The following is a 17207-nucleotide window of genomic DNA, read 5'->3' on the forward strand; positions in this document are numbered from 1 at the left end:
AGAAGAACTGATATGCTAAGAAAGGAGAAAAAAATGGAATCATACAAAATGCTCAATTAAAACCACAAAAGGCAGACAAAGAGTGGAAGACTGTTATGACTTTGTTAAATTAACATTTAAGTAGAGCACAAGGTTCCAGATGATAAGCCCTGGTTTAACCAAAGACCCCAAGAAAAATTGAAATAGAGAAATTTATTACTCATAGGTCCTGGAGGAACCACGAAAGGACACACAGAGAGATTGAGGCAAGGTACAGGCAGGGAGAGAGATAGGACCTGGGGCAAATACATTTATTAGGGTCCATGGGTGAAGTGCTTTGCAGGTGCCTGGCTAAGTCCAGATTGGTCAATTCAAACCAAAAAGAAATGGGTTCTGGTAAGCTCCATAGAGGTCTTATCTAAGGAATGCACAAAAGGAAGGCCCTGGGAAGTGGGGGAGAATGTTGATCACAAGGACTGTTGGGAAAGTCTTATCAGGAACTTACATTTGCTTGTGATTCTGTGGACTATTATCTATGACATGCACTTGCTTGAGGAGGCTAGTGTCACTTTAAAGCCCCCCACAGGCCACTTGGCCAAACAAGATGGATGCCAAAGCAGCAATACCATGGAGTAGCTTAGCCAAACTCTCGGCAAAGATAAAGATAGGAACAAAGAACAAGGGAAACAAATAGAAAACAGTAATAAACGTGGTAGATATTAATTCAACTATATCAATAATCGCTTTCAATGTCAAGAGTCTAAATGCACCAATTAAAAGCTAGATTGTCAGAGTAGACCCAAAAACATGACCCAACCATATGTCGTCTACAAGAAACTCAATTTAAATATAAAGACACATTTTAAAAATAAATAGATGGAGAAAAATATGACATGCTAACACTAATCAAAAACAAGTGAGAGTAGCTATATTAATTCCAGAAAGAGGAGATTTCAAAGTAAGGAAAGTAATCAGGGGTAAATAATGGCATTACATAATGATAAAAGGGTCAATTCTCTGAGAAGACATAATGTTTCTTAATGTGTATGTGTCTAACAACAGAGCATCAAACTACATGAAGCAAAAACTGATAGAACTGCAAGGAGAAATAGATAAATACTCTATCCTAGTTGGAGACTTTAACACCCTCTTTCACAAATGGACAGATACAGCAGGTGGAAAATCAGTAAGGATATAGTTGAACTAAACACCATCAATCAACTGGATATAATGGATATCTATGTACTACTTTATCAAACAATAGCAGAATACACATTTTTCTCAACTCATGTGAAACACTCACCAAGCTAGACCACTTTCTGGGCTATAAAACACACTTTAAGAAATTTAAAATAACAGAAATCATATAATGTCTGCTTTCAGACCACAATGGAATTACACTGGAAATCAGTAACAGAAAGATAACAGGAAAATCTCAAAATACATGGAGATTAGACGACACACTTCTAAATAACATGTAGGTCAAAGAAGAAATCTCAAGGGAAATTTAAAAATATTTTGAACTAAACAAAAATGAAAACACAGCTTGTCAATTTGTGAGATGCAGTGAAAGCAGTGTTTAGAGGGAAACTTATAGCACTGAATGCATATATTAGAATGGAAGAAGTATCTAAAATAATCTAAACTTCACCTTAAGAAACTAGAAAAAGAAGGTCAAATTAAATCCAAAGTAAGCAGAAGAAAATAAATAATAAGTATTAAAAATCAATGAAAATGAACACAGGAAATCAATAGAGAAAATCAACAAAACTGAAAGCTGATCTTTGAAAAGATTGAAATAAAATTGATAAGCCTCTAGCCAGGCTAAGAAAAAAGAGAAAGGACACAAATTACTAATATCAGAAATGAAAGAGGGGACATCACTACAGATCCCATGGAAATTAAAAGGATAATAAAGGAATACTATGAACAACTCTAGGCCCACAAATTTGATAGCCTAGATAAAATGAGTCACTTCCTTGAGAGACACAATCTCCCAAAACTCACACAAGAAGAAATAGACAATCTGAATAGGCCTGTATTTATTAAAGAAATTGAATCAATAATAACCTTCTAAATGCATGTAGAGAAAATGAAGGCAATTATAAATGAGTGAGGGTAAAAAGACATTAAAGAAGGTAAGGTTTCCATACTTCAAATGAAGACACCAGTAGACTGAAAAATTATATACATGTACATAAAGGAATTGAACTATGTGTAAAGATACATCAGAACACTCTGGATAAATCAAAATGGAATTCTAAAAAATAGTCAATACCTATAGGAAAGTAAGGGGAAAAAATGGAGAAGCAAAAACCAAAGAGAACAAAAATAAAACAAAAAATAAAATGGCAGACTAAGTCCTAACATACCAATAATTATATTAAATGTAAATAGTCTAAATATACCTTTTAAAAGACAGAGATTAGAAAAATGGATTTAAAATCATGATCCAACTATATAATGTCTACAAACTCAGTTCAAATATGACATAGGCAGGGTAAAAGTCAAAGGACGGAAAAAGATATATCACACAAATATTAATATTAGTTAAGTAGTAGTGGCTATATTAATATCAGACAAAATAAACTTCACAGCAAAGAAAATTACCAAAGACAGAGAGGGGCATTATATAATGATAAAACGGTCAGTCTACCAAGAAGACATAGCAATTCTGAATTTGTATGCAGCAAACAACAGGGTTGCAAAATATATGAAGTAAAATATAGGATAAAAGGAAAAATAGACATTTTCACAATTATGTTTGGAGATTTCCACTCCTCTCTTTCAACAGTCAATAGAACAACTAAACAGAAAAATCAACAAAGATATAGAAGTCCATAACACTGTCAACTAATAAGATCTATTTATAGAACAATCCATTCACCAACAGCAGAATACACATTCTTTTCAAGTGCCTATGGAACATAAAACAAAACAGACAATATCCTGGGTCATAAACCTTGACAAATTTTTAAAAACTGAAATCTTAAACAACGTTTTCATCAACTGCAATAGAATCAAACTAGAAATGAAGAACGGAAAGGTAACAGGGAGATCTCTAAATACTTGGATAGTCCATGGATCAAAACAGAAGTCACAAGGAAAATTTTAAAAATACATTGAACTGAATGAGAATGAAAATACAGCGTGTCAAAATTTGTGAGACACAGCTAAAGTAGGACTGAAAGACAAATTTATAACACTAAATGCATACATTATAAAAAGGAAAATATCAAATCAAAGATTGAAGCTTCGCCTCAAGAACCTAGATAAAGAAGAGAAAAATAAACCCCAAACAAGTGTAAAGAAGGAAATAAGAAATATGACTAGAAATCAATGAAATTGAAAACAGAAAAATAGAGAAAATCAATGAAACAAAGAGCTGGTTCTTTGAACAGATCAATAAAATTTATAAACAGATCAATAAAATCCATGACTAATGAAGAAAAAAAGAGAGAAGACACAAATCACCCATGTCAAGAATGAAATGGGATATCACTATAGACCCCTTCAGACATCAAAGGGATAATAAGGGAATACTATAATCAACTCTACACATACAAATTCGACAAATTAGATGAAACGTACCAATTCCTCAAAAAACACAAACTACCAGAACTCAGCCAATATGAAATATCTTAAATCACCCTATAACTGTTAAGGAAGTTTAATTTATAATTTAAAACTCCCCAAAAAGAAATCTCCAAGCCTAACTGGTTTGACATCAATTCTACACAATCTCTTTCAAAGAAGATAAGAGGATGAAACACTCCCCAATTCATGTTATGAAGTTAGTATTATCTTGATACCAAACAGGCAAAGAGTACCAAAAAAAAAAAAATCCTGGGGCTGGTCTGGTGGCATAGTGATTAAGTTCACACACTCTGCTCTGGCAGCCCAGGGTTCGTGAGTTCAGATCCCAGGCACAGACCTACACACTGCTCATCAAGCCATGCTCTGGTGGCATCCCACATATAAAATAGAAGAAGACTGGCACAGATGTTAGCTCAGCAACAATCTTCCTCACCAAAGAAACAAACAAAACTTCCTGTAAACCAATATCACTTATGATTACAGATGAAAAAATCCTTAAAATATTAGCAAATAGAATTCAGAAATATGTAAAAAGAATTATATGTCATAACTGAATGAGATTCATTCCAGAGATTCAGGGCTGTTTGAATATTTGAAATTCAATGTAATCTACCATATTAACAGGATACAGAAGAAAGAAAATCATATGATCATATCTATTGATGCCAAAAGAATATTTGACAAAATTTAACACTCATTCATGATAAAAACTCTCAGAAGTCTAGGAATAGAAGGGCACCGCCTCAAACTGGTAAACAGCATCTGTGAAAATCCTACAACTAACCTTATAACTTTAGTGAAAGACTGCTTTTCCCCTAAAAGGAAGAATGAGACAAGGATGTCAGCTCTCACCACTCTTATTCAACATTGTGCTAGAAATTCTAGCCACTGCAGAAAGGCAAGAAAAAGAAATGAGTCATATAGATTAGAAAGGAAGAAATAAAATGTCCCCTACTTGCAGATTGCATGATTGTCTACATGGAAAATCCCAAGGAATTTACAAAAAAACTCTCAAAATGATAAGTGAGTTCAGCAAAGTTGCAAGATACAAGATAAAGGTACAAAATTCAATTGTTTTCTTTATACTAGCAATGATCATAGATGCTGAAATTTAAAATACAGTACCATTTACAACTGCTCAAAAAAAGTGAATACCGTAGTGTGAATATGACAAAACATGTATAGAATTTGTATGCCAAAAACTACAAAACAGTGATGAAAAAAATCAAAGATCTAAATAAATGAGGAGACATACTGTATTCATGATCAAAAGACTCAACATAGGATAGATGTCAGCTTCTCAAAATTGGTATATAGGTTCAATGCAATCCCTGTTAAAGTCCCAGCAAGATTTTTCATTGATAAGGACAAGAATATCCTAAAATTTATGTGGAAAGGCAAGGGAAACAGAATAGCTACGACACTTTAGAAAAAGAACAAAGTGGGATTAGTCAGTCTACTTGATTTCAAGACTTTTTATATAGCTATAATAATCTAGACTTCATGTCATTGGTGGAGTGATACACACATAGCTCACTGAAAGAAAATAGAAAACCCAGAAATAAACCCACATAAATATGTTCAACTGATTTTTTTATAAAGATGCAAAAGCAGTTCAATGGAGGAAAGATAGTCTTTCAACAAATAGTGCTGGAGTATTTGGTCATCCATACACCAAAAAAAGAAGAGCTTGACTTAACTCTTACACTTTATATAAAAATTGACTGAAAATATGGAATTATAAAATTTTTATGGAAAAAAAAACACAAGAGAAAATCTTTGGGATCTTACTCTATGCAAAGAGTTCTTAGACTTGACATCAAAAGCATGATCCATAAAAGTCTAATTGATGAATTAGACTTCATCAAAATTAAAATTTTTGCTCTATGAAAGGTTATTAAAAAGGATGAAAAGGCAAGCTACCAAGCAAGAGAAAATATTTGCAAACCCACGTATCTGACAAAGGACAAGTATTTAGATTATATTTAAAAACTCTCAAAATTCAACAGTAAAAAACAGTTAATCCAATTTGCAAATGGGCAAAAGATGAACAGACATTTCACCAAAGAGAATGGGCAAGTAGGCTCATTAAAAGACATTTAACCTCATTAGCCATGAGGAAAATGCAAATTAGAACCACAATGAGATAAAGCACTACACACCTATCAAAATGGCTAAAATAAAAAATAGTGGCAACACTAAATGCTGGTGAGGATGCAGAGAAATTGGGTCACTCATACATTGCTGGTGGCGATGTAAAATGGTACAGCTACTGTGGAAAACAATATGACAGTTTCTTTGTAAAACTAAATATGCAACTTACGTGACCTAGAAATTGTACTCCTGGGCATTTATCCCAGAGAAATGAAGTCTTATGTTCACACAAAAACCTATACACAATTGTTTATAGCAACTAAATTCATAATAACCAAAAATTGGAAGTAATCTAGATATCCTTCAATGGGTGAATCGTTAAACAAACTTTGGTACATCCACACCATGAGATATTACTCCACGATAAAAAGGAACAAACAGTTGATACACACAACAACCTAATAAATCTCCAGAGAAGTATGAAATTATATACTATATGATTCCCTTTATATAACCATCTTAAAATGACAAAATTATAGAAAAGGACAACAGATTATTGATTGCCAGGGGTGAAGGAGGGTAGAACCAGGATGAAAACAGATATAGTTACAAAAGGGCACCATGAGAGATCTTTGTGGTAAGGGAGACTTTCTGTATCTCGACTGTATCAACGTCAGTATCCTGGCTATTGTATTCCACTATAGTTTTGCAAGATGTTACCATTGGAGCAAACTGCATAAAGATTTCGCAGGTTCTGGGGCCAGCCCAGTGGCACAGTGGTTAAGTTTGCACATTCCGCTTCTTGGCAGCCCAGGGTTCACCAGTTCGGATACTGGGTGCCGACATGGCACCACTTGGCAAAAGCCATGCTGTGGTAGGCATCCCCTATATAAAGTAGAAGAAGATGGGCATGGATGTTAGCTCAGGGCCAGTCTTCCTCAGCAAAAAGAGGAGGATTAGCAGTAGTTAGCTCAAGGCTAATCTTCCTCAAAAAAAAAAAGAAGAAAAAAGATTTCACAGGTTCTTCCTGTATTGCTTCTTACTCAGCTTGTGAATCTATAATTATCTCAAAATAAAGAGTTAAAAAATGTATTATATATTCAAACCTTCAGATAAATTATTCCATTAAATGTTGAAAAATAATTTTTTAAAAAGCCGTGATACATGGTTTCCTGGACAAAGTGATAGCAAGGTGTTATAATTGTTTTTAACACTATACTAAGCATAATAAAAAGTGTTACCATTATTGGTATTTTCACTCAAGAGTTGGTAATATGGTTTAGCAGAAAGGTTTTTTGCATGGTTTGTAACATCTTGGGGGTAGGTGTGTCAGATTTTCACATTGTATTTTTATGACTAAAATACTGAATAACATACCAAATTCACTAATTGAAAAAGGAGAAATATGAGGTTTGTTTGTCTGTTTGAATGCTAGCCAGAAGCTAAAGGAAACTGCTATATTATGAATAGCAGAAACAACTCCGTTTCAGAAACTGTTTATTTTAGAAATTAATTTCAAGCCTGTTTGAAAACAATTGTCATTCTAATAAGAATGAAAATTCAAAACATTTTGGATGATAAATATTTAAAAGCATTTGGTTTGGAAACTAAACTGGAACAGAGCAGGGAAACTAATGTTAGCAAATCCACTGTGGTGGAGTGACATGTCTCGTTTGCCGAGAGGATTTTGGTCCACACTGCTAATCGCTGGACATGCATTCTCATTCTATAACCACCATCACAGTTGTATAAACCTCATATTTGTCCCTGAAGAATCCAATTCTCATTTCATCTGCCCTTTTTCTTCTTAAAAAAATCTTTAGAACTTTACTAAAAAAAAATCCTTTGAGTACCCAATTCCTGAGTCATAAACATGTGCAAACAAACCCCTATAAACATTCCTAATCCTCTCTCCTTGGTCCAGACTACTTGAAATCCAATAGGAAGTCCCAATTCATGCCCAGCATCTTCCTTCTCAGTGTAATTTACCCAGGCTTTTGTGTTCAAGGTCAACTTTCTCTTACTGCCTTCACCGGAAAGAAACCACCTTAGTTCCCAAGGTGTGCACTAAGCCTGTGCTGGAGGCACCAACAAAATAGGGAGCATCAACCAGTGGGGAAAGTGAATTTTAGAAAGCATCAAGGTCATGTTTGAGAGGAGAATTAGAACTTAATTGAGCTTCCATTCACTATATGGCTTAGTAGTTGTATTAGTTTGCTAGGGCTGCTGTAACAAAGTACCACAACCTGAGTGACATAAACAACAGAAATTTGTCATCTCACAATTCTGGAGCCTGGGAGTTAAGAACACAGTGTCCTCGGGGTTGGTTCCTCCTGAAGGCCGTGAGCAACATCAGTCCCATGCCTCTCTAGCTTCTGGTAGTTTGCTGGCAATCTTGATGGTACTTTGGGCTGTTGGAGTATCACCCCAATCTCTGCCTTCATCTTCACATGGCACTCTCCCTGTGTGCATGTCTGTATCCAAATTTCCCCTTCTTATAAGAACACCAGTCATTTTGAAGTAGGGCCCACCCTAATGACCTCATTTTAACTTAATTACCTCTATAAAAACTCTGTCTCCAAATAAGGTCACATTGTGAAGTATTGGGGATTAAGATTTCAACACAAGAACTTTGAGGGAACTCAATTCATTCATCCCAGTAGCATTTGATTTTAAATGGCTTTGGGAGGAAAAGGACCACCCAGATCGTCACAATGAATCTCCTTCCACTCTACCACATCTGAATGAGTCCCTTTCAAAGTTCTATTAGGCCACTGCCGTGTAGTCCCTTGTGATCATCTCTCACCAGCGTTGCTCATGTTGAGCTTCTTTTCATTTCTTTCCTTAGTTTGCCCCATTCCTAACTCTATTGGCCTAAAATTCAGTTTCTTCCTCAGGAACACCGTTGGTCTCATGGCCAGCCTTCGCATAATAAATGGAAGGCAATAGCGTTGTTTTCACCTCTGGCTCACATGCCTTCAGTTTTGTTGTTGTTAATGCCATCAAGTCGATTCTGACTCCTAGCGGCTCTGTGTACAGCAGAGCAGAACCCTGCCTGGTCTTTTTGCACCATCCTCTCACCTTCTGCTGCTCTATCAGACAATGCTCCACTGCCATCCATAGGGTTTTCATGGCCAGTTTTTTCCAGAAGTGGGTGACCCGGTCCTTCTTCCTGATCTGTCTTAGTCTGGAAACTCCCGTGAAACTTGTCCACCATGGGCAACCCTGCCCTTATTTGAAATACTGGTGGCATAGCTTTCAGCATCACAGCAGCACGCAGACAACACAGTAGTCATCCTATGGGTGGTGTGGTTCCCTGACTAGGAAACGAACCCAGGCATGGCAGTGAAAGCTTGGAATCTTAACTACTAGATGGCAATGCCTTCAATTACCGAATAAAAATAGGTTGAATCTATGTGCAAATGAAGCCACAGTCAGCACCACAAAATGGAGGAGAGTCAATAGCAATTCTCCTTCACAAGAAAGTTCTCAAATGAAGAGAAGGTCACCTGATCCAAAGACATCCCCCATACTTTCCACTTACACGTAAGATACAAACCAATTTTACAGGTAAAGGTTATTGGAGTAAATGTTTGAGTACCTTTTAGCATACCTATATTGAAAGTGATTATGGAATAGTTGTATCTGGGAAAGCATATGATTTTAATCTGTAAAAATTCTTGCATTTTATCCTGGAATAGAGTAGAAAAATCATAAGTTTTGATATCCTGAAAAAATATAAAATCATTAACTGAAAAGGAATATTTTAGTTCCAGTGAATAACCTGGTGCAGTTGTAAAACAAGAAGGAAATGAAGTGTACTGTGAACTACCTTCTGCTGTTAAGCTAACCTTAATAGGGGCCCGTTGGATGCAAGATAAAATTTTGATACATCTGGAGAAGAAAATATAGGTCTTATAGATGTGATAATTTTATGCCTGGGATAGAGGGGAGGCCTAAGAAGCCCAGTATCTATGGGTGTTTATATTAACCAGTTCAGTACCTTTCATTCCGTACAAACTACAACAGCGGAAGTGATTGGATCCCTCTCGTTTCCACAGTGCTTCTCCACGTGGTACAAGGAAGATTGTAACGTGTCTTCCTCTCATTGAGCATCTTTCTGTAGAGTGAATCAAGGCCAAACCTACATCATAAAATTAGTAATTTAAAGTTGGAATGGATTTTAAAAGTTTATTTAATCCAATCCCCAGCTCACACACAACTCACAGATACTTCCTGCCTCCAAAGGTGTGGTCTAGGGTTTGATTTTCAGTCTCTGGTGATGAGGGTCACCATGCCTCAGCCTGAAATCCCTTCTGTTTTTATACAGTTGTGAAAAAACAGTTATACCTAATATTGATATAATAGCTACTTTTCGATTATTTGACTACTCATTCAATTATTCGTTGATTCAACAAATATTTATTGAGAACTTACTATGAAACCACCAGGCACTGTACAATGTACTGCTGTTACAACCTTCATGAGTGCTTAGCCATTTATGAAGAGATTTTCACAAACATCAAGCCATTTAACCTTCACAAAAACCCTGTAGATTATGATTATTATTATTAATTTGTTATTTACACTAGAGATGAGAAAATTAGAGTTCAAAAGTTAAGTCACATCACTAGTAGAAGAATTGAGTACCAAACACATCCTCTCATTCTGGATAGCACTCTCTTTCCAATATATAAGCTACACAAAACAAATCCATCACTCTTTCCACAGAAGAGCCTTGATATAACCCAAGACACCACAGATTCCTGATACATTTTCTCTTCTCATATTAAACACCCCCATATCTTTCAACTTTTCTTCCTATAATTTGGAGTTAAGACCCAGGGCACACCCAGAACTGAGCATGATAGCCCAGATGTGATATGACCTGAGCAGAGAAGGGAGAAAACCATTGCCTCCTTTGAGACAGACATTGTCGTCTACAATCAGATCGGATTTAGGGGAGGGAACCAGAGAATACTGTGATTTATGTTGAACTTGCAGCTAACATATGCTCTCAGAAACTCACATCTCTCCCCTCCTTTCTTGGCCCCCTCCTAATTCTGCCTTTTGTATAGTGGAATTTTGAGACCTAATCACAAGACTAATTTCTGTCAAATATCTAGACTTAGCACAGTCACTGAGGCCGTATCCCTCACAGAGTAGAGACCAAAACACAGTGACTTAGGTAAAGTTGCTTAGCTTTTTATCTTATTTCACTTTTCTATGTATTTTTTTCATTTATGTTTTTCCTATTTGCTGGGCATACAATTCCAGATTCAAGTATTAATACTATTACTGAATAATAGCAATTCAGACTTATGCAAATGCTTCACATAAATTGTTTGATTTAATCCCACTAGAACCCTGCGAAGCAATTGACAGATGAGAAAACTTAGGTTACAAGAAGTTAAATAAGTTTATCCAAAGTCTCACACCAAGAAATTGCTGAAACTGGGATACTAACCCAGATATATCACTTCAACCCAGCAGGTCATATCTCTGCCATGACCACTTTTTTGTTCCAAATAACTAAAAGCATCATTTTTTTGGCTTGTTTTCCTTAGCGCTTTTTAACTGCTAGAATGCTTCTCACGTGGTGGACTACAAAACGGTGGGTTGTTTTTTCTCTTCACTTTGGAGTTTTGCATCATTCTGCCTTTTAGCCTAGTACTAGGCTATTGTTACAGGTCCGTTTTTTAACGCATTCCTGATTATGTGAACTTTTTTTGATCCCTTGTATTTGTCACTAATCGAACTCATTCTTTTTCCCTAAAACTGTTCATCTAGCTGTATTCCTTGCCTCAGTAAGATATCATCATTATCTCAAGTTAGAAACTTCACAGTGATTCCTAATTCTGACTGTCTTCTTATCCCAACACAGACTTTTTCATCAAGACTGCAGCCCCCACTTCCTAAATGTCTCTTAAATCCTTGATGCAGGCCCTCATAGTATTTTTCATATCTTATTGCTCTGGTCCCCTAATTAAACCACTGGCTTCTAGTCTCCCTGGCTGCATGTCACTCCACAGAATGGCACCAGATTGCTCTTTCTAGCCACATAGGTAAATATTTTTCAACTTTTTGCAAGCGGACCCCAATCTATATTTCCTGCTGTATATATCTCTACTCCCAGTCCCCTCATGCCCACATCTAGGCTATAAGCAACTCATCCCTATCAAATAACCCATGTTCTTTCACAGCCTTGCTTCTATGGATGACGTTTCCTCTGTCTGGAATGCACTTCTTGTCCTGACAAAGACCTGGCTCCTCTCACCTCCAATATACCTTCATGTTCCTTCAGATAGAATTCACTATTCTGACATTTTTGCTAATAGAACTTTTGTACGTATCTTTTTTTTGAGGATGATTAGCCCTGAGCTAACATCTGCCTTCAATCCTCCTCTTTTTGCTGAGGAAGCCTGGCCCTGAGCTAACATCCATGCCCATCTTCTTCTACTTTATACATGGGACGCCTACCACAGCATGGCGTGCCAAGTGGTGCCATGTCCGCACCCGGGATCCGAACCCGTAAAACCCGCGCCACCAAGAAGCGGAACGTGTGCACTTAACCGCTGGGCCACCGGGCTGGCCCCTGTACATAATTCTTATATAAACATTTATGCATTGTTGCAATCATTTTTTTCATTAACTGCCTTTCCTACATGAATGTGAGATCCTCACAAAAATCATCTTGACATTTTTGTTTCTCTCTCCAGTATAGCGCCAAATACATAGCAGATGTTCAATAAATATTTGCACGAATGTACTTCCTTTGAAATCTGCACTGACTAGAAATTTTCCTGTAATATATATAGATCTATTTAGTTACCTCCACATTTCTCCCTAATTAGCATTATTTGTTTTTATACTGTTAGAATTTCAATTTTGAGATCTCCTGTACTTCTCAGCCTGTCTTCTCTTTTAGAGTTTCATATTCATCTTTGTTCTGAACTTTTTGAATCTACACTAAATTCTCACTGATAGACTTTTGTGTTAATGAATTAAAAGGTCCTGAGAAACTAGTTGATGACAATTTCCTTACTTTTTGATGTGGATTATGACTGATAGCCATGTGGTACATGAGAATCCACCCTTCTTCTGAACTTCAGTTCCCCTCTATCATCTGACATCCCAAAATTCTCTGAAAGCTCATTTGGTCTGACGTCCATGTCTCTGTAATGCCAAGTCAGCTTTGACACATAGATACACGAGAAAATGTTACGTGCTCTTCTTGTAAATGGGAAAATTAGATCTAGAATGACCAAGTAGCCTGTCTTATATAGTTAAGCAAGTAGATTCTGTATGGAAAAGAAAAACTAATAAAACCTCTGCTCCAAAATCTGGCTCATTTCCTTCCTGACATGCTTACATATTTCTTTGTATTTTATTTCCCTAAGGGCTTTATAGGACTTTCTATCACTTGCAATCTGTTCTTCTTAGTTATATGAATCTATTTTCTCTTCAACCAGCATTTTTCTTTCCTTGACTTAAAAAAAGAACATAAAGAACTAGCTTCACTAAAAACATGTCGCAGCTCTCCCACACGTCAGTAAGTACAGAAGATAAAATTGGCTCACTTTACTGCATATTGTGTCATTCATCTAATGGTATAATCTAAGAGAATAACCTCTGATTTGAAAAATGTGAGGGCTCATCCTAAGACTGGACTACTTAGATCTGATGTCAGTACAAGTCATGGAATTTTTGACTTGGTATGTCCTTGGAAATTATCCAGGCCAACACTGTCTTCACCAAAGCTGGGTGAAAACTAAGCTCAGAAAGGCCAAGTGGCTTCTCTGGGGTCACAGATTGGGGTTATAAGCCAGGCCAAAAGCAGACCTCAACACTCCTGACTCCTTATCCAGTGCCCTGTCTACCTCTGTATGTTTCAAGTATGGAGACCACACTTGGTTGTTACTTTACCTCAAGAGTCTCAAAGCTAAACAATGGTAATAGGATGATGGCATATGAATGTAGTGATTAATTTGTAAAAGAAAAGAAAGCCTACTGATATGCTCCCCACCAGGCAGCACTTTGATTGGGGAAACACACATTGGTTTCTGAATGTCTTCACTCTGTTATCAGAGAGTGGGATTGTTGAGGATCTACCATATCCTAGGTGTTGGGAATAGTGAACAACGTGGACCTAGTTCCTGCCTTACGGAGCTTAAAACCCAGATGAGAAGACAGTATACAAATTATTGTAAACAGTTATGTAAAAAATTCAATATGCAAAGAGATGAATGAGCTGTTACTGAGAGAACCAACCCGGTGTGGGTTATCAGGGAAAACTTCCTTGAGGCACTGATATTGAACCTGAAATGCAGGCGATGGGTAAGGGTTCCAATGGACTATTCCACCAGAGGCATAGCATTAAGAAAATACACTGTGCAGAGAACACTACACAGCTGTGCTCAGATAACTGAGAGACATACCACATGGCTGAGGCAGATGGAGTGATAGGAGACAGAATTAGAGATGCAAGTGAAACCAGATCAACCAGAGCTATGTAGGCCATGTTAAGGACTTGGGAATCCACTTAGGTATTTTAAGCAAGGGAAAAATGTGACTGGATTCACATTTTAAAAAGATCATTCCAGTGTCCTTAGGAGAATGGGTTGAAAGGACAGGGTGTAGACAGACCAGGTAGGAAGCAAACACGTGGGCCAGGTGAGCCATGCATGTAGCGTGTACTCTAAACCCCCCAGCTTAATTCAGTGATCCTCTCTATTCCAAAGACACGTTGTGTTTCTTCTTCTTCCTCTTTTTTAGTGAATAGCAACCCAGTTAGTCAACACTGCTCTTAATAAACACAATGAAGAAAAAAACAGCAGCCACCTAATGGATATTTAAAAACAATTATTTTTCTGTATCATTGAAGGAAGCCTTTTTGTTGCATCAGGATTGTAATTTTAAATTGTATTTGGGCTAATTGCAAATATTCTAATTGTAAAGAGCTTTGATTTAAATGATACATTTTCAGTGCAAATAACATGAGTAAGTCATCAACTTTGAAGTAACAGTAAAGTGTCATCCATTATGTTTGTTTTGATTGTGCTCTATGTTAATTTGTTACTTATGATTTTGGTGTAATTGGATGGTATAAATGTATGGAATACATAGAATAAAGCATTGACTTCATGACCATCCAAAAATATTCTGTCAAATTATTTTGATGATTGCCGCAATGATTAGACATCATAAACAACAATGCGCTTTTGGAAAAATCTAGCTGAAGTAATTTTAGGTTTTCAAAAGAATTATTTTCACATAAATAAGTTACCTTTTTTTCTTAATGAAACCAGTGGACGGTTTACGTCACCTAGTGTGATATAAGACCCAAGTGTAACATATAGATGAGTGCTACCATTTATTATTCTCTTTCTGACAGTCTGAATTATCTTTTGGATACTACTCTGAATGATAAATCAAGTGATTTAACGGTAGAACTCAAAATTGGAAAATTGAAGTCGTAAGTGCTTTTATCTTAAGCAGATGATAAGTTCACGCACCGTGAATAGTAAGTGCCCCAGCTTTGAGCTACCTTTATGACAGTGGGCTCTTCAGTGAGCGACTTGAGGTTAATACAATATGCAGGTCCTGGGAGTCAAGGTTAAGTATGAATTGTTACATCTGCAGCCTTTCATGAGGGCCCAACTCAGCATATATGTAAACTGTTTTATTCTGTAGTTCTTTCTGACAAATCGTATAATACATTCAACCAACTGTCATTAAATAATTCCAAGTTTCCTTTGGAGAAAAACTAATAGTTTATTTTTAAGAATTATTGTTTTGTATATCATGATTTTTATCTTATTCCCTAAGGTGTGGCATTTTTTAAGGAAATGTATTTTTTCAAAATTTCCTTTTGATTTAAAAGAGAAATGTTTCTTGCTCAGAAAATCTGGAATATTCATTTTTTCTCCCAAGTTGGCCAGGGGCATACAAACGCTAGAATCTCTGGCTTTGAGTAGGGTGAATTTGTTTGTTTTCATTCTTCTGTTTGATAACAAATTAATTTTTCACTATTCATTTCTTTTGGAAATCCCTGGTTTACCAACCATTAAAGACAGCAAGTGATAAGAATCCTCATCCCCATACCCAGTACATAGGATTGTGTGATAAAGCAAACTCCTGGATCTCTGCTTCAGGTTCTGAAAACAGGGGACCTGAAATGGACACAGGAGGTTTTTATGTTTAACTGTGTCTGCCTGTGCCAGTTCTGTTCCCACGTGGACCTGTATGTGCCATTTAATTTTAAACACCTCACCATTTTTGTAAGTATACAAAACCTGGGAAAACAACAAATCTTGTTGTATCTGTTTATTTCTTCTAGGTTGGACAAATTGAAGACTTTCTATACCACTTAGAGGATAGTTTCTTAAAAACTAAAAAGCTGAGAACAGCTCGAAGGCAAAAAACAAAAAGGAAGCGGCTTCAAACTGTGCAGCAAAGCTAGTCACCAGGGAACAGGTGCTACCACCAGGACCACCCAGGATGCAAGGGCGTCCCCCAGCCTGACTGTGACAGCCCCGTGACAAAGGCTTAAAGAGGGAAGAGGTGACACTCCCCTCGGCTCATCTTTAGCAAAGATGTTCTATACTTCATTAATCTCGACTGGCAGCAATAAATGTTCTCAGCAAGTTTGTCTCGGCTCTTGTTCGAATTCATCTTGTTTACTTAAATAGCTTATAAAATAACCATTGCTCCCTCTTCAATCTGCTTTGTTCTTTCAAAATTGGCTAAGATATACCAGGTTTACCCAAATATGCTTACAGTGTATGTATATATTCAAGTATATTTGTTAAGAATTATTCACATGCCAAATACAGATATGCACAGACAATATAAATAGAAATGTAAAAAATTATAAAACTGATAATATGCTTTCTCGATCTTATAGAGATAGTTATGTGGTATGGCTGATATTGTCAGTTATCTCGTTATTCTTTCCTCTGGACCCTTTTTATTCCCTCCCCTTCAATGACTCAGCACAAACGCACATATATGAGAAGGTGGTGAGTCGATAGCCATCACTCAAGACCTCAGCTGACACCAACAAGGGGCCTTGAAGATAGGACAAGAAGGAGGAGCTCAGATACAGAGTAAAATAGACAGGAAAACATAATTTTTAAAAATACTGGAAAAAAATGAATAGGATCTTAGAGTACATTGATAATAAACAACATGAAAAGGAAAAAGGGAATAAAATACTTAGTGCTGAATTTTTAATTATGTAGTGAAGTTGTAAAAGAATCAATAATTTAGTCTTAAATGTATGTTAATTGTATAGTCATAATTATGCAGGATATAAATATTTAAAAATTTTGACATAAAATAGGACGTTGATTTCCTTGGGGACTATTTGCTTAATTCTTATCTTTGTCAAATTGTCCCCTCTTTTCTACCCCACTGCACCCAGAGAACACCACCGTTGCCACCACCTTTCCTCAGGTTAGTTATTAATACGAATATAGTCAGTTAAAGACAATGGAGTTTAAGAAACTCATGTTTCTAAACTCACACTAGCATGA

At 36.4% G+C, this 17207-nt stretch overlaps 1 protein-coding gene across 1 annotated transcript in view; it reads left to right on the forward strand.

Annotated features, from left to right (window-relative positions):
- Positions 1 to 16132, forward strand: part of SPATA16 (spermatogenesis associated 16) — a 198464-nt gene extending 182332 nt beyond the window's left edge. The window contains exon 10 of the mRNA XM_046657802.1: positions 16010 to 16132. Coding sequence (XP_046513758.1) covers positions 16010 to 16132 — 123 coding nt within the window. The remainder of the gene's footprint in view (positions 1 to 16009) is intronic.
- Positions 16133 to 17207: the final 1075 nt, after the last annotated feature.

Source organism: Equus quagga, chromosome 4 (assembly GCF_021613505.1).
Source record: "Equus quagga isolate Etosha38 chromosome 4, UCLA_HA_Equagga_1.0, whole genome shotgun sequence".
Lineage (NCBI taxonomy): Eukaryota > Metazoa > Chordata > Mammalia > Perissodactyla > Equidae > Equus > Equus quagga.